The sequence below is a fragment of the Botryllus schlosseri genome, chromosome 13 (genome assembly GCF_051294905.1).
Source record: "Botryllus schlosseri isolate E-star chromosome 13, Bs_hap1, whole genome shotgun sequence".
Lineage (NCBI taxonomy): Eukaryota > Metazoa > Chordata > Ascidiacea > Stolidobranchia > Styelidae > Botryllus > Botryllus schlosseri.
In genome coordinates this window covers 5,255,795-5,280,514 of record NC_137248.1, presented here as the reverse complement: position 1 = coordinate 5,280,514, position 24,720 = coordinate 5,255,795, and the positions used below count along the sequence as shown (strand labels likewise).

Genomic DNA, 24,720 nt, shown 5'->3' with positions numbered 1-24,720 from the left:
ATATAGTCCGAAGACTTTAATGAAACCATAGTGTCCTATATGGTGTCGACACAGGCAAATCTCACGCCTCAATGAAATTGTACACGTCACAATTTTCATTTGGCTACAGGCAATTTGACGGTCATTTTTGACCGACTTTCCGAGCATTAAATTTGGTAAAACGGGTATCAATCGAAAGCTGACTCTGCACTGATTACGAAAATATAAATTTTATTCCGTGGCCCTGGAACTCCCACAATCAGCCTCGAATTTTTGATTGTTATGGAGATTGGGATTGGGACGCAACAATGCTGAACAATGCTGTCTGGCTCTTTTTCTCTTGAGCTACTCTCTCGTTTCGCCAGACAGCATTGTTGCGTCGACACCATATAGGACACTATGATGAAACTTTCAGAAATTTGGTGTCTCCCCGTCGCCAGTTCTTTAAATGTTATCAGTGTGCACTGTACACTGTACAGTGTGCAAGCATCTTATTTTCATATTGTAAGCCAAGGTGGGTATATTTGATTAAAACAATAGCCCACTCGATAGGAGTACCATATTTTGGGATCCGGAAAGGAGTATGCTACACTTTTTAAAAAAGCCAAAATTTAGATTACCGGACTAGAACACTGCTGATTCTAAATTTTTACGAGAAATCTTGTTGGGTGGAGTAAAAGAAGGTAATTTTCCGGCTCGATTTCCCGAATGACCCACTTTATACTATAATGCTCTGTATCATTTTTTCAGTCCTACTCCAGAATGACCCGCCCTAACATCCGCATTGTTGATTTCACGTCATTTATGGCGATTTTTAGTTTGCCTGACCATTAGCCTGGCTGTCGAAGCTATATAGGAGGACGAGTTCCCAAAAAGGCGGACGTCCTGGGAGGCGTCCTGGGTGAAGATTTTCGATTTCCTGAATAAGGAGGGCAAATCCTCCTGAAGGATGATATATGGTAACCATACTACTCCAAGTCGTTTCGACTTCTTCCTCTTTTTTCGTGTTATCGCAATCTTGTGATGTTCAGAATTGATAGTGAACTAACCAAAGAAGTACGAAGAAACGAAATTTTACGATAATCCAGCATGGAGCAGGACGAAGGCGATAATCTTTCAACATCTCACCTACCGCCGCCTGTCCTTATACCCCGTCCGCCACTGACTTCCATAGATTGAGGAGAAGGATGAGGTGGTCTCCAAAATCCTTTAGGGACGGTTAGGCAACGGCATCCACATTGCTGCTATCGTTGCTTGCCATCCCACCCCTACTATTCTGCTATCGACCGATAGCCTTATCAAAGTGTCCGAGATGGTGATAGCTGTGCAAACACGCGGCTTAAAATCAAACACCAAGCCACTGCTGGTGTTTACTCGCACAACTAAAGCTTTTTTGAATAACAATGCTACTTTCATACTAGGCCTGGACGACCCGCGGTGTTTCCTACATCTCTTGACGTCAGAGTTTTGCTTTGTCACTTCCAACTCTAGCGACGCCATATATCCAATTATTCATAGCATCCACTTACATTTGCTGCCATTAGTTTCTCAAACACCGCGTAATGCAGTGGTTCATCGTGCGTGTGCAATATGAAATTGTTTTACTCTCTTATACGACCCTTGAAATTCGTTACACGGTCACCGCAGTTTGGATCTTAAGACCTGTAGTAAAAGGCCATAGTAGCCGATCATCATATATTACAATACTTACAACAACAACAACAACCGCAGTTTGGAGAACTCTGATTTAGATCACTGGCGATCATTACGCCGATCTCGATTTACCAGTCGATGCGTCAGTGGTCTTGGTAGCCACGGCCCACGTGAGATTAAAAGTGCAACACTTATTCAAAAACCCACCCTATCTTGATCTACCGTTCCACTATTGATGGTGTGAACGCGCGGTTCACGATCGAGTTATGTATGTGAACTGTGAACCGCTGACATTTAGATGCTCGAGTTCAGAAACGAACCTTGCTGCGTCCTGCACTGTGAACCTTTTTCATGCTTTCAAACCTCGGACCACTCTCCGCATGACGCTGGCAGCATGAAAAGAAATTTCGCGTTAAACGAGCATGCACCTTGCCAATTTGAAAAAATATTTGCTCTAAAAAATTACACATTACATGTAGGAAGTCAGCGAATTGTGGTCGGTTAACCAATTAATTATTTACATTTACATCAGCGAAATTGACATAAATAATGCAAAAAATGTATCAGGCGGACGGGATCTATCTTGATTTGGTAACCTTACTCTATCATAAAGACCTAATCCGTCCGAATGGGGTGTTAGCTAATGTATAACTTGTTTTTGGGATAATATTTAGTGCAAGTATACAAACCGGTGTTTTACTCTTAAATACATCTGTCTGGTCTAGCCGAATTCGTTGGTAAAGCGACGGAAGATATCGATCTTGTGAAATTATTACATCATTTGATTGTTTCAGTTGACAGGTGACGTTTAAAAGTCAGCCTATGCATCTACTTCAGCATTATTGTATAATATGGCCTGAGTGGTCGATAGTTATCATATATATTACATTAATATATTACTTTACCGAAATATAGGGTTGGAGTTAGTAATATGACGTCACGTGACGTCATAAGTTCACGTTCGCGTTCACACGGACAAGAACGGTTCAGAGATTCGCACCGTACCTACGTTCCACCAGTCCATGAGAGATGAATATTTAGAAGTCCAGACTATGACCTGGCTGGTCCAATTTAGTACAGGTCATGACACTAAACTTGGCCCGGAAAATTAAAAAAAAATACACTAATTAAGTAAGACGGTTGGTAAATCATTTCGACTTTTATATATAGCTCGCATTTAGAGGGTTGTGAATTTGTTTCGATGCAGCCACTTATCTGTATACTTTTAGATGATATGGACATTAACTTCTTTTGCTCCCCTAAGCATCTATTCTCCCCTCACTTTTACAACTACCAATTAAGTGTTCTCAACTATCTCGGATGGCGCATTCCGTGAAGTCTGAGTACAGTAAGACAGCGGTGAACTTTGATATTTTATTTTATCTTATTGTCATACTATTATGTATATACCAGTAGCCCATGTTTCTGATAATATCAGCAATGTATATATGTCGGTTTCGACAGTCGTCACAAGAATCCGTTATCTAACACGGTCGCGCCTTGAAACATATTGCTATCGGTGTCATGGTGTGGAATTAATAGCCGGCAGTGGAAAGAATTGATACCCGCTTGCATTGTCACAGTAGACTTTGAAGCGACAGTATATGAATTCGAGACTGCATCCAAGAGTTGTCTTCCAGACTACATGATTTGGTCGTTAACCGGACTGAACTTGTATAATTCGTATGTGGATAATGTATGTATTGAAGTTTGCCTTGAAGATATTCGAGTATCTGCTAGTGTTGTTACAGAGATAAGTTGTTACACTAATATCGATATCCGACTGTTTATGTAGGTATTGCTGACGGATAATCCAGATCGGGGTCGATGGCGTCGAATAATGTTGTGGTGTCAATTTCACATACGCGATCTCTTTGCGCCCTAAATACAGGCAAGGACGCCAAGATTTTTCAACAGCGCTCAAGCATCCTTTGAGGCTATATCAGAAACACAGAAGACCGGAGAGTATAGTGGTCAAAAAGCAGAACCCGCAGCGCAAAGGTGTTGGGATGTGTTTCATACTTCCCGCTGATAGGTACCGCAAAAGTCACCCGTGAAGATGAGAGAATTGACGCATCTGACAACGTACTAACACGACAGGCGTCTTTTGCATTGCTAGACAGACACCCCACCGAGGTGCCGTATATTGAAGAAAAAGGGGATTGTCACTCAAAGCAAGAGCGATCATAAACGCGTTCCCTTCGGCTTAGTTAGTAAGAAGGCTCCTGTCTGCCTGGCGGTTAATTTGTAATGATGCTAACTAAGGTAGCTATTTACGCGGAAGTTTCTTTCGTCAAGAGATACTGAGGGCATTTTCCGGAGATTTGTTGATCAGAGCAGTTAACGATCGTGTAAGTCTTTTTCGTTGACACCTGTGTTGGATAAGTTGGAGGATTAGGTTATGCAATGCATACACTGTCTTAAACTTTGATTGACTGAGTTTACTGTGTTTCACATCGGTCGACTCCGTCCTTCTGCTCTGTGTGACTTATCGGGAATATGTTTCATAAAAAATAGCTTTATCTTATATGTTATTCACGTAAACTTCTCACGGTCGTCTGTAAACTTGGGAATATGACTCATTTCTACGCTATCACTGGATTATTTGCTATTGCGCTGTTGCCTTGCAGTACTTATGGACAACTGTGGTAAGTATTGAGCGATATTTAATGAACTCTAACAGCCTTTATGTGTCGTGAAATCAGGTCAGATCCGCGCCACTTTTCGGCAACATTATCGTTCAAAAGTTTTCTAGTGCAGATGACATGAAACCTACATAACATACGGGCCCTTTTGTTTCTGACGATAGACGCATATGGGAGTGTGAATATTTTGTCCACGAATGCTTGTCTATCATATTTATCTGATTAGCGATTACTAAATTAATTACCTCGTAAATTTGATGGAAATTGTGTACACTTAGCTATATCTGCCTGTTTCATGGACGTTGCAACCAATTACTTTTGCTGCAGACGCACACGATTATGCAACATTGAAAACATGACTTCTCCGGCGTAAATTCACGCCATAACAAATCGGAATATCATTTAATTATAGACAGAATCACTTACGCCTCAGGTGTGTATGACGGTAAACAGGTTGGAATACAGTATGTAGCGATGACTTGTACGTTACAAGATTCACTGGGGTTTGGTGTGTATATGACTCAAACTCATATCGCGACGGATATTGTTTAGTACATACATGAAATAGTCTTAATATGGGCACCAGTACTTTTCGGGGTGAAGGGTTCAAGTTACGGTTGACTACCGCTATTAAGTCCTTTACAGACTTCTGAAGAAACATTAAGATATTTTACCACCGACCCGCTTCATAAATGGCCTTTAGTAGCCATCGCCTCGGCAAATTGAGAATTTACTTACTCTCTATTTGCTTATGTACACCAAAAATATTGGGAAACCATTTCGTGGCTGAGTAATGGAATAAGATTATTTATGCAAAGCCTTTCCCGTGATAAGAAAGTAACACCCGTCATAGCGGTAGAAATTGTGATTGGGAAGCTAATATACAACATTCTCAAGTCTTTTACTAAGCTGGTTGACGGTGTTTATGGTTTAATTGGGTTTCGCTCCACACGTACGTTCACGGGTGTCGCACCGTAATATTTGATCTTCTTGGCACCCCGCTATGCCGTGACCCCCAAACAATCGTTTTGTCACTTTTACCGCCGAGGGCATTCTCACATCCGCGTGTGAAATCCGGCATCGCTGCGATACTTTTCCGGCCTGATAAATGCCACAGCGATCAGTCCTTTTACTGATTTACATTTCGCGTGGTTCGTCATGCTCAGTTTTTATGCATAAATCACTATATTTTGTTTAATTCGGACTGAATACTGCAAACGTACGTTGATATAATTGGCTTGGCGTTGTTTCCAAGAGTCCAGCTCTGATTGGGGTATAACCGTATAACTATATACTCGCAACAGCCGGATTTTCAACACACCAATTAGTGACAGCACTGTCCTTCACACCAAAAGAGTTTGCGTTGTTCACCTGTCCCTGGTTGGAACATAAACCTACTTAATACCTGATAAGCAGATCGTAGCGAGTTTGCACTCATAGCAGAGGGTAATGCGATGAAAACATATAGATAGTATATTTTGTCGGACGGAAATTACTATAGAAGTTCGAGGGCCGCTTAACTCGGAACAAGCGAAATGCTCATCATGCGTTGACCCGCGCGCTCATAGACGACGCACGTTGTTTTTGGGTACCGAGTTATACAACTCTTTGCCCTACATTGACCTGTAATTGACCCATATAATCTCACACTGCGAGGCAGAACACTACCGCACGAACAAAGGAGCGCTGATCCAACCGATCCTGCGTTTTCAAAATTTTTATCGTGTATGGTGCATGATTTTCCACTGTGACCTTCATGCGGTAAGATAATGACAACTATACCCTACCGCTGTCAGTTTAATGGTGATGTATCAAAAGTTGAAGTCTTTGGCCGTTGTATACCCAGCTATTTCCAGCAGCGCAATTACTTTGTCTAAACCAGTGATGATTTCCTACTGACAATGCAGCTATGCGAATTCACTAGGTTGATTGCCTTGTCAACTTCATTTCCGAGAAGTTATCCTCTGTCCGCTGATGTAACAGAATCGCGGTTCTTAGAAATACTCTTTCACTACGTCAAGTCACAGCGGGCGTTTAAACAGAATGGTTTCCAACTTGGTGTTCTACTAATGGAATAAACTGTCTAAAATATGTCTTGCTGCTATACTGTTATCAGTAGATCTGAATCTGAATTGTTCAAATTTATTGCAGCCTGTCGTGTAACTAGGATTGCATTTAAAACAAAGATCCATTTAAAACGAACACGTTTAAAATATGACCCTTGTTTTTATTGTTTGTTTTAGCCATGACGTCACGAGTCTTTAATTGTGACGTCACAGCGGACTGACATTGACACTTGAAAATATAGGATAAACATGGTTCCTTCGACGAAAAGCGTTTCCGGCCACTGTCATAAACAGACCAAAAATATATTTAACCAGGACTACATTTGTCTCCCTGTTCATTTTGTAATATTCATCTCATGCTTTGACACTTGTAAAATATAATTTCTCGCAGATTAATAGAGGATTTTATATTTAGAATTAGCATCGGCATTTGTTCTGGCTATTAGTAGCATGGGGCTAATCGCTGAGCCACTTGGTCTGGTAAGGAGATAATCCCCATACGTTATACGCTCATGAGGTAGGCTATATGCGGACCCCAGTAGGCGAGGTATTAACTTATCAATTTCACACTTCGATAGCGTATGCAATACGCATAAGTATTCATGTATTGGGAACTCCGACGTTGGTGGTAGGGTAGTATTTAAAAAGTCGCGCCTATTTTCGACGTAACACTAAATTCACCAGATGTTGTGTGGCGATGCGGAAATGTAACGTAGTCTGTCATATGTGAATTGTGGCATGCTAGATATAGCATCAATTCCGCGGCGATAACTTCAAGTTTCGATCCTTCGAAATACCTGTTCTTGCCCACGATGTTGGGGTAGATCATGCCGATTATACTGCATTTGTTCGGTGCGATACGCGGCAGACTTCTTTGGGGATTACGGTAGATTATATTTAAACCCACAGTGAAATCTAGGGTGGATCTGAGAGTGCTACCGGCCATAGTTAGATATATTTATTAATATACATACTGAGGGACATGGGAATTTCTAGCGTGTTTATAGAATTTGAAATATCTTGATCTCCTGAATTCAAAACTGTGTGAAAGACACCAATCCGTTACGGTCGGTATTTTCTGAAGGTTGAATCTGTCAACAATGCAGTTATGGCGATCCTTGGATTAGAAAAATTCAAGGCTCGCTTAACGCAACTGCAACGCCTTGTCATCCTGCATTCAATTGCGAAATAATCCATCACATGCATAATCGCCAACGCCAATATAGAGTGAAGCTATGTGGGTTCGGCACTAGGCTGGAAAAGAATGTGCCTCATGATACGAGCACTTTTATGTCATATTTCTTGATCAATGATTGTAAGATTTGCCTATAGAATGTTAACATGTTACATGTTTACATTCTATACTTTGCCCATAACATCATATCTAGGGCTGGGCAAAATCGAGTCCCTGAGTGATTCGATCCTGAATCACGTAATATGCTTCGAGTCGAGTAATCGAGTATCACTCATTATGATTTCATAACAGAATGTAATATGTCCATTGTCCAAGTTCAAATATATACCTTTTATGCGACCACAGAGAACATAATGCGGCCTGTTATCCGTCACGTTAAAGATACTTTGGTATTTTTTCGACCATACCGATTCCATTGCACTTTGTAACAATGTTGTTGGATGATCATGATTTTGGAAATGCGCTATTTCCAGTAACATTCGTAGCTTTGTACTTTACGGTTCGTATGCTACGATCCGGCCAATCAAGGTTTCAAGGCTTCAACAGTGAAAATTAGTATCGAAACTGTAATTCTTGTTGATGAATTAACTTTCAGCGGCGAGGAGCGTATAATTTCAGTACTCGAATCGAAAGAATCGTCTGTTACTACTCGACTCGAATCAATAAAATTAATACTCGATTCAGATTCAATTACTCGAATCATTGTGTCCAGCCCTAATCCTAATCCTAATATTGCTCTGCATGGGTCATCCTCTACGTGAGTAATGAGCTATTATAAGTAGGATAGAATAATTTCAACCCATTTGGACGTTTCCAGCAATCAGTGTTAATTCAATTCAGACCACATTGACACCCTCGCCAGTGAAAGTCACAGCGACACGCTTCTTAGTTTGATTTTACGTCATTTTACCTTGAACGCGATATTATACGAAATACGCTGTATAAATAGCTACTTAGATGCAGATAATCTGGATTTTAAACTACAGCCTCCGTGTATCCAGTTTGCTATAATCACCTATTTGTAAAAGCCTGCTATGATCTTTATAAGCTGCTATTCTCCCCTCGAGCCGATACCTAACAATTTTGTAGCAATTAAAAGTAACTATATGATACATTGAAATAACTACAGCCTGCACATTAGGGCTGTTCAAAAATACCTTTTTTTCCCCGATTCAAGCCGGTCACCTCTTAAATCGTCAGGTTGCAGTTTAAAACCTTGCTCACCAAATTTCACTCGATTCCAACCAGTAAAGGCCTCCGCAGATCCAATTAGAATTTTTAATTTATTATGGAAAATTAAAAAAAAAATTTTCCAAATTTTTCTGCCAACCCCATGAAATTGTTGAGGTGTCTTCAAAGACGTTGCAAAACAAATTTGAGTCAATTCCGACCAGTAGAAGCGGAGTTATGTGAGTTTTTCGTTGATAAATCGCGGATTATCCACCAATCAAGGATAATCCGAGAAATATCATCGAAAAACTCACATAACTCCGCTTCTACTGGACGGAATTGACTCAAATTTGTTTTGCAACGTCTTTGAAGACAACTCAACAATTTCATGGGGTTGGCAGAAAAATTTGGAATTTTTTTTTTAATTTTCCATAATAAATTAAAAATTTTAATTGGATCTGCGGAGGCCTTTACTGGTTGGAATCGAGTGAAATTTGGTGAGCAAGGTTTTAAACTGCAACCTGACGATTTAAGAGGTGACCGGCTTGAATCGGGAAAAAAAAGTTATTTTTGAACAGCCCTACTGCACATGTTTAACGGCATAACATCGAAAGCCCTTGGTAAGGTGGAAGCGAAAGAATGATAGCATCTGAATTGAAAAATGGAGTCAATACAAATTTCTCTGGTTTTACTTACATACAACTAATAAATCTGCTATAGGTAAAATCAGATCAATTGGAACAATACAATATGGCTTCCCCACATAAGCGTAGCCAAAATAAAAATTTGGGAAGGGGGGTCAAAAATAGTGCGTCGAAAGATTTTCAACAACGACCTGACGTCACAGATTGGGCAGTGGGCACATAATATGTGGTCTTAACGATCGCTTTTTCGCCCTGTCCACGCCGCTGACTATCCATGTCAGATGTATGGCTGAAGGCTTACATATTTCGGTAATTCTGGGAGCGTAAACAACGCAGTTCAGTGCAGTTTCTGTTTCTGTAATGATCAGTTGACTTGAAATGCATAGTTGATTGAGTCCAATACCCTGATGGGCAAGTTTCCAATGAACCATATCTTTTATCGGATATTTCATCTACACTACAGCAATACGCCATATACCGATATGATTATAATTTCAGGACCCTCGCACACAGTAACCTATCCTTATCGGAAGAAAAGTCGGTGAAATGCAGTTCACTGATGGGGCTGTCAAGAACTCAGCGGCCATTATGCCGTCGGTATAACGACCACATGACTTTCGTGTCGTCTGGAGCGCAGACTGGATTGGAAGAATGTAAACACCAAATGCGAACCAATCGATGGAATTGCACCGTTCCTTCAACAGCATCCGCCAGTAAATCACTTGATGTTGGTGAGAACATTCAATATTTTTGTTGTTTATCAAATCGTAAACCGCAAGATAATCCAATGCTACCTGCAGTCTTCGTCATGCATATTGCGACACCTTATTGCAAGTCATTGAAAGGATCAATCCACGTTTATCGCGCATCAGCTGTTAATTCCAACCAAGATTAAAGACTGAATTATTTTTTGTTTATGATTGATACATATTCAACAATCATTATTTCGCATAATATCATAGTTCTGTAACATTGGGGGTCAATGGCGATACAAGATGTGCTGATCAATGATCATGTCCAGATGTTGACGCATTCAGAAATTGTTGTACTTGCGCATATTTTCAGAATTATTCAATATCATAAAGTTATGTCGTATTGGAAATATTGTCTCATCTCCGATAGATTTAGCGTCCCGTCCCTGAAACTAATATCACCCGATCTCCAAAATGTCCTTTGAAATACACCAACGCGAAGCCTATATCCGCCTATATCCACCAATATCGGCGCGTCACTGCCGAATATACTCCGTGTGAACTTTCTTGATATCCTCCAACAACACCAGTCTATCATTTGTGATTCAAGCCGACACGATAAGCACTTGCGAACCGGCTGTGACGAGAAAATCAGACAAAACATGTCTCGAAATCCTTTCGAGAACCATCGAAACGCATTACAGTTGCCACAGCACGCTTTTAGAGGGTTTGATTGAACGATCCTGGATTAAATGATACTCGAAAATATTTCGGCAATTTCACGAGTCAATATCCGTCTTGATATCCTCTCACCTTTTCGTTTAAAGGTCGCACGAACGTAAGTTACGATCGCATAAATCTGTGCTGCGTGTCAGACGGATGGCGTAGGCAATATGTCAGATTCGCCATGCTGCACTAAATTAGTCCGAGTGATATATGCGAACGTTATCCCCGATACCAGTCCATACCGTATACCCTTTTCGGCTCTTTTGGCGTTAATACCCAAATGAAATGCCTGACTAGAACTGCATTATGAATAATCCAAATACTCATATAGTCAACGGGTTGAACTGACAAAATATTCTAGCCTATTACTTCTCTTCAAAGTTCAAATGCTGTGATGTATACAGTAACTATTTTAATCTCTCGAAAATTCACGAATGGGCGGGCATAGGGCAATTGTGATGTTTGTATTTACGGCTACGACCATTGAATATTATTTGAATCCCTTTGAGGTGTGTGTATGCTATCAAAGATATTCGATTTTGAATATTTGATAGCGATGGTATTTTTTCTGATTGTCCTACAAGACCGAAAACGACGAGTACCATCTTTCAGAAAGTGGTTCAAGAGCAATATTTCCGAAAGCGAATAAATAATGATATCCTCGATGCAACACAAAATATGAATACATATTTATATCTATAAATAGAAAAAAACTTGGGACAGGTTTACGAAGTGGTGATAATAGCCCTGCAGCACCAGTACGTGTGAAACGGCCCCCGGAAGGGGCGGCAGCAAGATAACTGAATAACTATTGACAGATCGATGAGGCGGAAAATGTGGCTTCTATTGATCTTGACAGGAGGTCAAATCTTTTAGTCTCCTTCAAACTTTCTCATGGAGTGCACCGCAGCATAGTCACGTGCGGTAATTTACCTCCGGACTTGTTGCGAGGAATTCTGAATAGCTACTCCAGCATTCCTCAGTCTGTTTCCGACACCAATTGACTCTCCATGCCCCGATTCACGAGCATTATTGTTCTACCGAAATCAATGGCATCGCACTAAGGAACTGTTCCCGATTGTGTTTATTTGTCTTGGCATAAAAATGCGGTTATCGCAATGCCGCAACGAGTATTGCACGGATTTGTGGTAAACGCTAACTTTTAACACCTTCTGCTGAATAATGATGTTGGTTTGTTTGCGTTGAACTCGCGTGCAATCTATACCCATGTATGCGGAACTTATCGATAATTCTGACCTTGAATATAATATATTCAAAGTCATAACTCCGTCTGTACCTAGGTATATACTATCGGATTGTTTTCCAATGGTAAAAACTTTACGATTGCTTAAATTCACCCCCAAGAAAGTAAAATGTTATCCCAGGGGCTCATTTCCTGCAGGTTCAGAAACTCAGATTTACATGTTTATTGTTTATTGCTTAAATTGTGTGAAACACGATGGGAGTCATAAACATGTTCCAGGAGACAAATAATCATGATCTTAACGTACTAACCATCCAATGTGATGTTTCACTTATACGCTTGGCTGCGGGGTCTGAATGTTCTAGCGTCCGTCATTTCCATGTCAACTGTCGCTTTCGCATTCTCCCTAATTGGCGCTTACATCCGATAAAGATTTATGATCGGTTTACGATGTCAATGTAATGCGCAGTAGGCCTTGTCGCTATTAGGTCACTGTTCAGTAAAAACCCACCCTGAAAATAATATTACCGGGAAAGTAGCAGCTCAATTTCATCCGGCGTTGTGCGCGGTGGCAAATGTTACAACGGACTTGGAGAGGGTAAAACCTATCATGCGAGTAATGTTTTGATTTTTCCCACGATGCTTGTATTCTGATAGGCCTAAATCAGCACGCGCTCGTAAACAGAAGAGTACCGGTATCTTCCTCGTCGAAGAACGGACACATCTTCGCCGCCCATTGGGTTTGATTCAGTCATATCCAGGCTTAATTACTTGTCAAGCAACGGTACTAGCCTACGTACTTTGATGGGTATTCTAGTTCATGAAGTAGGTATCAGTAAGCTAACATCACCAATCCTTAACCCACTAATCTTGTAATGTATCCATCCTTTGTGTATCAACGATGTGTTAATGTAATCGTAGGTAAAGGATATTTTCTCAATAGCCGATTAACATATCGCTGTCGCTTCCCGATTTATTCTCTGCGAAACTGCTGTTGGTGGCATAAATTCTTTTGGACTTCCGTCCGTCGTTGCGATTCGCGATAACGATTCGTTGCGCTCCGTCACTTTACAAATTAACCGGTCATAGTGGCAAAACACGCTGTTGTTTTTTGTGTATAAAACACGGCTTACGACGGCGTGTTACGTTTTATTTATCGATATCAAACCGATATCGAACAACTTTCAGCTGTTTGTTGCCCGTTAGGCAATGACATTGCCCGTGTCATCATCGTTAACACGTGACCTTATCGCTGCCTATGCGAGTTTTGCGTATCATCTGTGTATCTTTATTGGTATACCTGGAATTAGTTCCAGCTTATATTACAGCTTGTATAAAATTTCCTGAGGTTACATCACCGCTGCGCCCATTTTTACGCCACAAAGAATCAGTGTTGGGATGACTCGAGTCATGACTTGACTCGAGTCAGACTCGAGTCAACTTTTTCGTATGACTTGACTTGACTCGAGTCACTTTGGAAAAATGACTTGACTTGACTTGACTCGGAGCTTCGAAAATGTGCATTGACTCGTGACTCGAAGAAAAATTTACGAGTCAATTTCAAGTCATCAAGTAAACGCTGTCGATTAAATCACTGTATCTTGTGTATGTTAAGATTGTTCGAAATACGCCGGTGTCACTTGTGAGAGCAGCCAGTCATTCACTGATTCTCGTTACATGGATCCTCCATTGTTACGTCACAAATAAATTGACCGCAAACTCAACGATCACAGCTTACGTCGTCGAAGTAGTAATAGAAGATTAATCTAAATAGCAATGTGTCTCTGTTTCTTAGACGGCCAAATGCTTATGTTGCGCAATGCTCACATTCACCAACCCTCTTGTATGATTTAAATCGGACGAATATAGCTTGTGCACTTATATTCTCAGGGATGTGTAGACGGGTCGGTAGATGTGTAGGCTATTGTATCATATCAATTTGTTTCAACTTCTCGAAGCTTCGCATTAGGTCCTATATTCTGGCTGATGATAACTGACAGTTCTATGTGTGCGTTGCGTGAGGGATACGTCTTTTCGCATGCATATTTAACTTGATATTCGTTATTTCATTCAAGATAAATGATCAAGTAATCTGTCTTTCACACAGCTAGCAAAATATACTGACTTTTGACTTTGAACCATCACTCGTACTTCAAAAATTCAATTTGACTTGAATTGTGACTTGACTCGTGACTTGACTTGACTTGACTCGACTTGACTCGAGTCACCTCCAAAAAACCAGTGACTTGACTTGACTCGAGTCACCTTTGAAAATCGATTGACTTGACTTGACTCGAGTCAAAATCTGCAATGACTCGAGATGACTCGTGACTCGAAGGTAGTGACTTGATCCCAACACTGCAAAGAATAGGGTTGATTAGTGAGCACTGAGCATGAGCATAATGTAGGCCTATTACGGGTCTCTAAAGCCTTGCATAACACACTTCGTCATAATTCATGGGAGCTATTCCCAAATTCATAGCATTGTGAAGATACACGCTACACAGCTCTACACGCGATCTCATATCGGAGGGCCAGGAATAGTTTACGTATGACATGTCTGGTGGTGAATACAGTCACATTTCCGTATAGTATTGACACGGTCCTCAATTGGGTTGCCAACATGCGAGCCATTGACCTGAGACATTCAATATTCCTTTCATGAAAAACTAGAACACGTCTATGCTCTACAGATGCAGATAAATTTACAAACAAATTCAAAAGTATATATTACCTACACATTTAAATACGAGCAACTACTAGCGTATCCAGGGGAGCGAAAGGTGCATTTGACCCATTCAAACATTTGACGTAACCACTGTGACGTCATCTTACTCCGTACGTCACGTCATGATAAACAAAATCCACCGCCCCATCTTCTGGCTACGCCTATGCATGCATGCAAGTTGTATGGCTGATACATCTTATTTTGGACACGTATTACCACGCTTTCAGATGGTTTCAAATGTAATTTCTAAACCAATATTGTCGCCGCCAGTTTAGTCAAGTACCTTGCCGTTTTGTAATGTTCGGACAAGGTATCTTGCAATATAGTTTGATCTTACAGCTCCCTCGTCGTGAAACGTATTGTTTTTTTGGGATTCGCCATCATTTGGCGACGCAGAAACCAACAAGTACGGGCACGCCAACTTCTAATATAGACGCGCAGCTGCGGTGTATATCGCAGAGGCAGTTTCACTATATATCTTTTTTTAATTCGCCCACCTTGTCACGCCAACCTCAAATAACAATACGCGTGAAGGCCGTTATGAGAATTTACTGCACGTGTCAACGGCAAATACCCCGAATCAGTAGGTTGTTTCTCATATTAAATTTCATAATGGTTGGGTGGGGATATAGGCGTAGCATAGGGGTTTATTTATAGGGTACCTCGATTATTACGTTTCAAAATGCACCCCAGGGTACTAACGTAGGGTTAGGAACACAAATATATTGACATAACATATAGACATTTTCATTAATATTTCCCGTTGCTTTATTGTTATAGTTATAGTTGCGTACTGACCCCACCTGAAACTCCACGGCAATCGGTGCTATATGAATGGATTATTGTTTCGCGTGGTCAAACCTTGAGTCTTTCTCGCCGGCATATCTCCACTCCGGCCTTTGATCATGGGTACATGAGGGTACAGTTACTACTTACACTGCGGCTGGAACCTTGCATGTGTTGTCAAAACAACGAGAACGACTACATGATTGACTTTTACCGAAGCTACGCTGTCCACATTTCCAACCGTTCCCACGCATTACAACTTTCCATTAACGCTTCGCCTACTTTTGAAGGGGACCGAATCGCAATTATAATCACGCGCGGGTCATTCTTTCTGGAGGAATTATAATGAGCGTGCGGTTATGGACGATGATTACTTTGATACCAATGGAGTCGGGGTCATGTTCTCTATTTGTACGTAAATAAATCTGTGGTTATTTATGCACTGGAAGAAGAGACGTAAAGCGTGTCTCCGACAGGAAGCTGTGATATAGTCCATGTTGCCTGTGATCATGTAGTATTTGAACCCGTAAATGTGACGCATATAGGTTTATTTGCCATGATCTAGCATTCTGTGATGTCAACACTGTGGGCGTGAGCAGTGCTCACTGAGCACTATGAATATGACGTAATGTTTGATTGCTAGGTTTGGAGAGAATCGTGGAGGTTGCCACGAGCCAGAATAAAAATTCAGCAATAAAGGTCGACTCACAGATACATTGTGACTATCCCGACGGGAATGTAGTCATAATCGCCAACCTTTGTGGTAGAGCTGACGCGATGTATTATTCGTTGAAGAACAGTACTAGTTCATTAAGTCAAATTGTGGTACACAAATTCAATGATGCTTGAATTGCTTGCGTCATTTTGCCAACAGATAACTAGAAGCAGCATCCGAAACCCAATCTTGAATGTCACGTACTCATCACTCGCAAAGTAACACTGCAAATCACAGCTACCGTTTTGCTACAGGAAGTCGGGAGGTCGCTTTCTCGTACGCCATCACTGCAGCGGGAGTTGTCCACGCGATCGCGCGAGCTTGCAAGAATGGAGAATTATCTGAACATTGCGCATGCAGCAGACGAGCGCGACCTCGCGGATTGTCGCCAACTTGGGTAGGAATTTCGCCTCTTCACTTTCAGTTCAGTACATGTGTTCAATGTCAGACGTAACTGCTCAACTTGATAATAGTCTACCCTAAACCAGTATATTTGTGCCGTGAATTAATTACATATCGAACAGGAACAAGTGTCGTTTAATGACATTCGGCTTTTGAGGCGCTATATTTTTGTCTATAACTTGTCGGATTTGTGCGTTGCAGAAATGGGGAGGCTGCGGAGACGATACTGATTACGCCTACGGTTTCTCCTATGAATTCATTGACGCGAACGAGAAGGGAAATCGATCTAGGAACCGGAGAGAAACAGCCAGACGCAACATGAATCTTCACAATAACGAGGCCGGCCGACTGGTAGGTTACGCCACAGTAGGAAACATCTTTCATATTACGGCATTCCACATCATATATTCTCCGATTCAATATACATGTAGATATGTCTTCCGCCCGCACCATATTCTGTTCGATTTCAGGATAATTGGATCATTTCTTACCACAAGATTGCGATAAAGTGAAAGAATAGGGAGGAGTCGAAACGGACTCTTTTAATCGAACACCCATATTGGGGCAAAAACCACAAGAAATAAACTCCTCGCCATCTCAGCCGCGTAAGCGGTATGTTACAAAAAGCTTGAAGTGGGCTGTGCTAAAAGTCGACAGTTACGGATTCAAAAATAAGGAATATCGGCCTGGTGTAAATGACCATCGTAGTCGATGAATACCATAAACAACAAAAACAAGAAATAAACCCGGGTCCACACGATGACCGATGTAATTTCGTAGATCTGTAACGCGGATAATCTTACACAATCGAGGATTACAAAGCTAATCGGGATAAAATTCACAGCTGGCCTTAAAGTTCGTATTGTATTCTCGGATTGATGTTTTGTATCGGTTTTCCTTGCCCAACCGCAAAGGTAGAATTAGCCTATCACCCAATTCGGATCACGCGATAGCTCAATTTCGGTGAGGCGACCGGGTTTCGTGAAGTCAAAAATTCGAAACCAAAAGCTCTTTTCGGATTACACTACCCGTTTCAAATCAGACGAAACTCGACGGAAATCCATTAGTATGTAACTCGACCCGAGCAGAAGTCCGGGTTTAGTGAGCTATGCAAACGTGCCAACGTCATTAGATATCGAATAAAAAATTGATCCTAACAAGTATTTGAACTAAGAGTCACGCGGTAAATGTCTTCTTGAGTCCTCACGGACGCATGGTATCGTAACGAAAAATACGTAGCTATGTACTAGACCAGTGCTTTTCAACCTGTGTGACGGTTCGCACTTGTGCGAATGAAAAAAAATGCAGTGCGAATGACGAACATGGTGCGAACGGTGCGAATGAAAATCCCGGATGAGTGCGAATGACGAAGGTGGTGCGAACGGTGCGAATGAAAATCCCGGATGGGTGCGAATGAAAATAGTGAATAATAATTGTTAATTTTTCTGACCTGGAATAATTCAAATAAACCTAATAGGAAATTCAAGGGCAGTGTAACTTTTGTTGTTGCGACGCACTTGTAAAAACTTGTTCAACTTACGACGCACCACTAGTCGTAGCTCTCACAATCCGTAGTCAATTAATATGTTCGCACTATAATTATTATGTAACCAAAAGTATGGTTTGGAAGCTCGTTTAGTGGCAGACATACAGTATATCAGCCCGTCTGAGCTTGCAATACGCTGGGAAATGACGTTAAATTGACATTCTGCTTACTTTCGCTAAACGATCATCATACTTCTGTAATAGCTATTCGATTAGTGCGAGGCACGAGGATAGTAGTAAATACCATCATTTCAGACTCCCATTTGCAAGTTACTGCAACGCAAATTATACCATTTCAATGGTTATTAAAGTATAGACCGCAAAGGGTATACTTTTGGGTTGACACGGTGCCAGAACTGTCGTGTCTGTTAATATGTATGTAATATTTGTTCAATTTATGGCAAAATTCTTCGATCGTGTTTACAAATCTAAGGTCACGGTGTTGGGTACTGGAGCAAATAAGCGAGACACGCAGAAAATATGTCTTTATCATGGGAATTCGTGATAAGATTTGTCCAATTGGTTTTTCTGGAAAACATGGCCGAAAACCGTTGGGATTAACTACTTCAGGGACTAGGGATGTGCAACGAGCGACTTCAGGTCTATGATACTCATTCATTTCGATACCAACCCCTTCTGTGTCCTACTGTCCAGCCACATGAAGACGGAAAGTTTTGGCTAACAAACGGCTGATAAAATGAGGTGCCAAAAAATAAGCGTCGACAAACCCTTGGCCAAAAATGACCGATACTGGATGGCCAAACCATTCGAAATGGATATGCTCCATTGTCGGCACGGCATAGCCCCGTTCTTGCAATCTGAGTATAGACAGTAGGCCTACAACTGCGACACGAAAATGAATTTAATTCACCCCAATTTGAAATCGCGTGTGTCAGACCTGTAGAGCTGTGCTGGATAGAAATGTGGTGTGCGGTTCTGTATGTCACGCATGTCCATAAAATCATAGCATACTACTGTAATTATAAAAAAATGAATTCCTATTCTTGGATGAGGCTCGGGTCGCGAGATGCCACAAAATCTCAGATTTAGGTGGTAGTCTAAAAAGCTGCTTTAACGTTAGGAAACTGTCATGAATTCTCAAGTTAGATTGAGCTAAAGAGCAGAACACACAGTATCGTGAGTATATTTGCTCTTCCCACATACTCGCGAGACAGTAAATGGGATATCGAAAAAAATATTTTATAACTAATACAAAAGCAACAAAAATATCTTGATCATCACTTTCACTATGATCTGTGCACGATACCTGACCACATTTTCAACGACTAATCGATATTGGTGTTAGCTAGACACGGTATTTGCTGGAAAACTATCTTCTCGCGAAGATTGCTATTGTGGCGAGGCCCTGAGTCGTTTTCTAATTGTTTCGGTCTTGACGGTGTCACCACCATTGTGCGCCAAGGCAATATGCTAATTGCCCATTTATATCAGCTAATTCGTCCTCCATGGAATGTTACTATACCATCACCGAGGCCGTATCAGCTGGTGAGGAATATAGTGGTGTTCGGCACAGGAGAATAGCATATTTTGAACAACGTCAAAAATATTTTCAAACTGAAATAAATTTCAGTACTGGGCGTTCTTCCGAAATCTTATATCAGATCACGGGCCGCAAAATATGACCTCACAGGCCTCATGCGGCCCGCGGCTGTGTTGGTGACCCCTGCTTTGAGACCTGGCCATCCAAGCACTAGTAGAAGGGTTTTAGTGAAATAGTTGAAATCAAAACGAGCAAAAATAGTAGCCTTTTTAATGAGACACTTGATAGCTTAAGATACATAGTAGCCAATTTGTTGCACATCTGAGCAAATAAATGGTGGTTTTTCAATATTCGGTTAGTTTGTGCGAATGAAATTTATTTTACAAAAAAAGTGCGAATGAAGCTCAAAAAGGTTGAAAAGCACTGTACTAGACAAAATATATTGATAGCGTAATTAGAGTCAGGAGCGCCATTTGTGCCTGACCGCGCCAGAACGTCATGAAGCTTCTTGTTTTGGACGGTAATTGTATCACGGACTTTACGGTATGCATAATACTGTCTGACGAACGAAATCAGAATGCTAACTGTGACGATACGTCAAGTTCTAAATGTTGATTTTATATCTACCTCCCATGAGTAAGAATCGCCACTTGATAGAGACGGCGAATTCATCAATTCCCGCACGTGAGTTAGCGGATTAGATGCAGCTTGTTTAGCGAAGCTGACTGCCGCGTCAATGGTACCAAACCTTAAATTGAGACAGATGGATTGTTTTCGTTATTTGCTGTCACACATATTCCGTTGTCGAGTCACGCGGGTTCGTCTGATGTCGTGACACTGATCCCTCAAATTGAGTAAATAGAAGTTACAAGTATACATCATCACGGCCGGGGTTACAGGCGTTATTTCACTCGCCGCATTATGTACACGTAATTGAGCGGACTCGCACGCAACTGGCGATATTTACTACGAATTCAAAGGTTCCTGAAATCGTGTTCCAAACTTTATAGCCGTAACTAATCTCATTAGCTAGAAGTTATGAACTTTTAGCAAACTTGTGTCGTTAATGCTTGTGTCAACGGTTACGGTTATACTGTGCCGTATAAATTTGCACGTAGGTATGGTTCTTCCAGTTTTATCAGCAGACTTGTACACCCAGCCTATTCTGATTGCAGATTAGATATGTGTGCCACGTAGAGAATGCATCTAGTATACACGTCGATCTATCTTCTTCAAAGTCAAAATGCAATCAGATTCTACTGAATGAATAATCCGTGGTTGAGATTAACGGACTGTGATCTGATATATCTATTTTACCTACCGGCACAGGCCACTTCATTTCATCACTTGCCCTTTTTATGAAATCTTATGTTACTTCAAATTCAGTATATAGAATTATATACCCATGTCTCTTACACGTTTGATTGAATGACTCCTTCCTATGTTTTCATTTCATCGCATTCTTGGGGTGTTTTGAATTGATGAAATTATAAAGGAACTGAACGGAACTGATCCATCTGCAAATCCTCATCCTTGTTCCAACTGTAGACGGAACCATACTGCGGGGCTGGCTTGAGTAGCTCGTTCAATAGTGAAAAGACGCACTTATTGATATAGGCCCGCTACCGCTGCGTCATCCATCTGGGGGGTTGCCTTTTGATGCATTGTCGAAACCCGATCACGTGCGAAGTTATCACACGGATTAGCCGTTAAGCGCGCAAAGTCTGTCAGACCCGAGTCGGAGTCGGATTACTCATCACGTATACCCGGGGATATTTCGTTCGCTCCTTTTAGCAAGTCACGTCCAACTGCCGTGCGACGGCCTCCCTCGAAGTCTGGGATGATCCGTAGCTGTTCGCGTACTCGAATTTCCCACGCGCGTCTGCGTGTGGGACCGCGAATTTGAGATGAGAGAGAATCGGGTATCGCTAAACATTTTATCTCTTATGATGGAATTCTCCTTCAATGTATTAATCGAAAGGCCGAACGCTTTTGTTTATATTGCACGGGTGAGCCGCATTGGAAGACTGAGGCATGATATCGTTCCGGACTATCTGGGACCGATCCGTGACTGAACTGCATAAATCGCCTCCTGATTAGCTACTGTTGCTATTCATTTCACCAGTATTTAGCTTGTGGTGGTTCGCAATCTTTGTTTTCTATTCGACACTACTGCAGAAGTGCAATATTCTACCACAGTAATTACGTATATGGAACATAGTTCCATTTTCCCAATTTCCACCATAAAGTAGGGTGCAAATCAGGCCATCGGCCATTTTTGGTATCAAATTATGCTTTTACAACCATACCAAGACGGCGAAAAATAGTCAGATACAAGAATCCTTATGTTTATACATCGCATGGGTGTAGCGAAGATATTCCATCCCTGGTAGTGGGATGTATCTCCATTTGGGTGTTTGGCTCGTTTTCATCCATATCAATTGGCTTGAAACCAAATAGTTTGTCCCACAATGTACCGAATATATGATATGTACCTTACAGAGATGAGCGGATTTGAAATTTCTATATCCTAATCCAATCCAAATCCGAACCTTCAAATCCAAATCTAAATTCTAATCCATAACTATTTCATATTCAAGTCCATGTCCAATCCTAATCCGATTCCAACTGGAAATTCAGAAAAAATACTAATTTATGCAATGGAGGGATTCGAAAATGTTCTTTCACAACCAACGATTCACTTGATTCAAGATAACTTAGTAACCATAAGTACATTAATAACTGATCTGAATCAAGTTTGTCGCCATTCGCCACATGACATTTCAATCTCCCAGAAAATAGGTAAATCCAATCCAAATCCTAATCCGTTCCGAAAAAAATGTCTAATCCAAATCCAATCCAAATCCGACAAAATTTCACAAATCCTGTTTTTTCAAAACCTAATCCTAATCCACGCTCATCTCTGGTACCTTACAGTAAGGTGGTACTTGTTTCGTTTACAATGCGGCTAACGTATCTTCTGTATTGAATTCCTCGTGTCTCGTGTGTATGGGGCACAGATAAAAACGAATATTTTCTTGCAGTTCTTCTCTGCACTAGATATTATTTACTATTCGAAAGCGTTACAATGCCTGGTCTGTTCATTTCAGGCGGTGTTCAGAATGACGCGTCCAACTTGCAAATGCCATGGCGTATCAGGATCATGCAGTCTGAAAAGCTGCTGGATGCAAGTGCCCGATTTTCGCGAAGTAGGCAGGCGGCTACACGCGCAATACGCAGCGGCGATGGAGGTGAAATCCACAGGCAGCGGAAAACTGAGACCTCGGTTTACAAGCTCGAAAGACCCCGCCCCGACTGATCTAGTTTACCTGGACTCTTCGCCTGATTACTGCATCCCGAATCCCAACATGGGCGTTCTGGGAACTTCTGGGCGAGATTGCGAGATGTATTCACCAGGCATGGACGGGTGTGGTATCATGTGTTGCGGGCGGGGATACTCGTCGAGAGACATAGTCATCGAGACGACCTGCCGCTGCAAGTTCCAGTGGTGCTGCAGCGTGAAGTGCGACACGTGCAGGAAGCAAGTACGGAAACACATATGCCACTGATGCGCATACTTGGAATCCTTTGTGGATAAGGGTTGCCGGAAAGGTGTCGTTCGCGTTCAACGATGACAATAAGGTCGATTCCTAGTGACGTCACAGTCTATCTCCCGGGATTAGAGATCGAGTGGACCAGTGGTTCCCAAGCTTTTTCGACTAACCGCTCAAGCTCGACAGTCGACATATCTTTATCTCCCCCTAGATGCTGAAATACTGATTCTCGCATGATTAATATTGTCGAGTGAAATAGTTCAAGTGAATAGTTTTGGATGTGCTTCAACGACGCGTTGGTACGAAGTTGAGAACATTCATGAACATTAAACAAGTTCAATTGGTGCTATGTGAAGCAAAATTCCCCGATGTGATCCTTTTCACCTCTCGCGGGCTGGGACGAGTCAATCATTGAGATGCTTTTCCATCAACATCCGTCGATTGTATATTGAACTTGGCGAGAAACAAAACGGGTGATTAAATGTACTTGAGTGAAAGTTCGCCCTTCATACGTTTTCACCCCTTGTCTGTCAAAATCACCCCTAGGGCTAACATCGTCCACTTTGGGAACCACTGCAGTGGACACAGAATATAGTCAGCGCATGTTGGCCTGGGACTTGCATTTCAATACTTTTGATAATCGACTGCCGACTCCTCAACTCGGCTATAGTATTCATTGCCAAATGATTGTCGTCATATATTATTCGTAAATTCAAATATATTTCTATGTTTTTGTACTGATTTCGTTCACATTTTTCCAACTATATCCCATTCTTTATTTCTCTCACGCAGGCGTCGCCATTTTCTGGTATTCCCGTGGAAGGTGAGGCTATCGTACGAACTTTGAGCGAAGTCAGATATACCTATACCCGCATTACGTCACAGATGAATTGCAAGATTATAACATTGCAGTTATGGAATTCAATACACAATCTCGTTTCCATTTCGTTCTACTTTCGTAATAACGGAAAAATCTCTTTTTGTCTAACGTTTCTGCCATCGCTACGTAAGTTATGACATGAGTGATTTGTGACTAAACTGTTTTGTCTCAGATGTTTTGCAGTATCATAATATATTTCACCATGACTGTCACGAGAAGACAGTCTGTGTCACTTCTTACGAGACATTTTCTCTATTCTGCACTTGTGCGCCTTTCTTCAGAAAGTTACGCGTTAGTAAAAAAGCGTCATGTTATATTTCATCCAGTTAACTTGAATTCAGGTTGTTTGGTGATAATTTTCGCGATTTATTATTTATATATGCATTTGCAATAGTGTGTACATTGTCATATACTTCCGAGTAACAAATTGGGATGGTCTGGTCAGTGGTCAGCGATGGAGGGACTCATGTTCAAACGAAGTTATTGAAAGTCCGACATAATAAATTGGCAATCGTGAATAGGAAACTATTCAAAGGGACATCGCGCTCTAAATATGCGGTCGTCTCAAATTTGTTATTGAAGTTTGAAAAAATAGTATCTCAATACGCTCAACAAACACTACACGTCTTCGCTTG

The 24,720-nt window shown here is 41.3% G+C and overlaps 1 protein-coding gene across 1 annotated transcript; it reads left to right on the top strand.

Annotated features, from left to right (window-relative positions):
- Nucleotides 1-3,907: 3,907 nt before the first annotated feature.
- LOC145454777 (protein Wnt-5-like) lies at nucleotides 3,908-24,482 on the top strand. The gene is made up of 5 exons (XM_080332758.1): nucleotides 3,908-4,280; nucleotides 9,851-10,083; nucleotides 16,458-16,600; nucleotides 16,807-16,956; nucleotides 22,762-24,482. The coding sequence occupies exons 1-5, from the start codon at nucleotides 4,207-4,209 to the stop codon at nucleotides 23,218-23,220; spliced, it is 1,059 nt and encodes a 352-aa protein (XP_080188884.1). The 5' UTR covers nucleotides 3,908-4,206; the 3' UTR covers nucleotides 23,221-24,482.
- The last annotated feature ends 238 nt before the right edge of the window (nucleotides 24,483-24,720 follow it).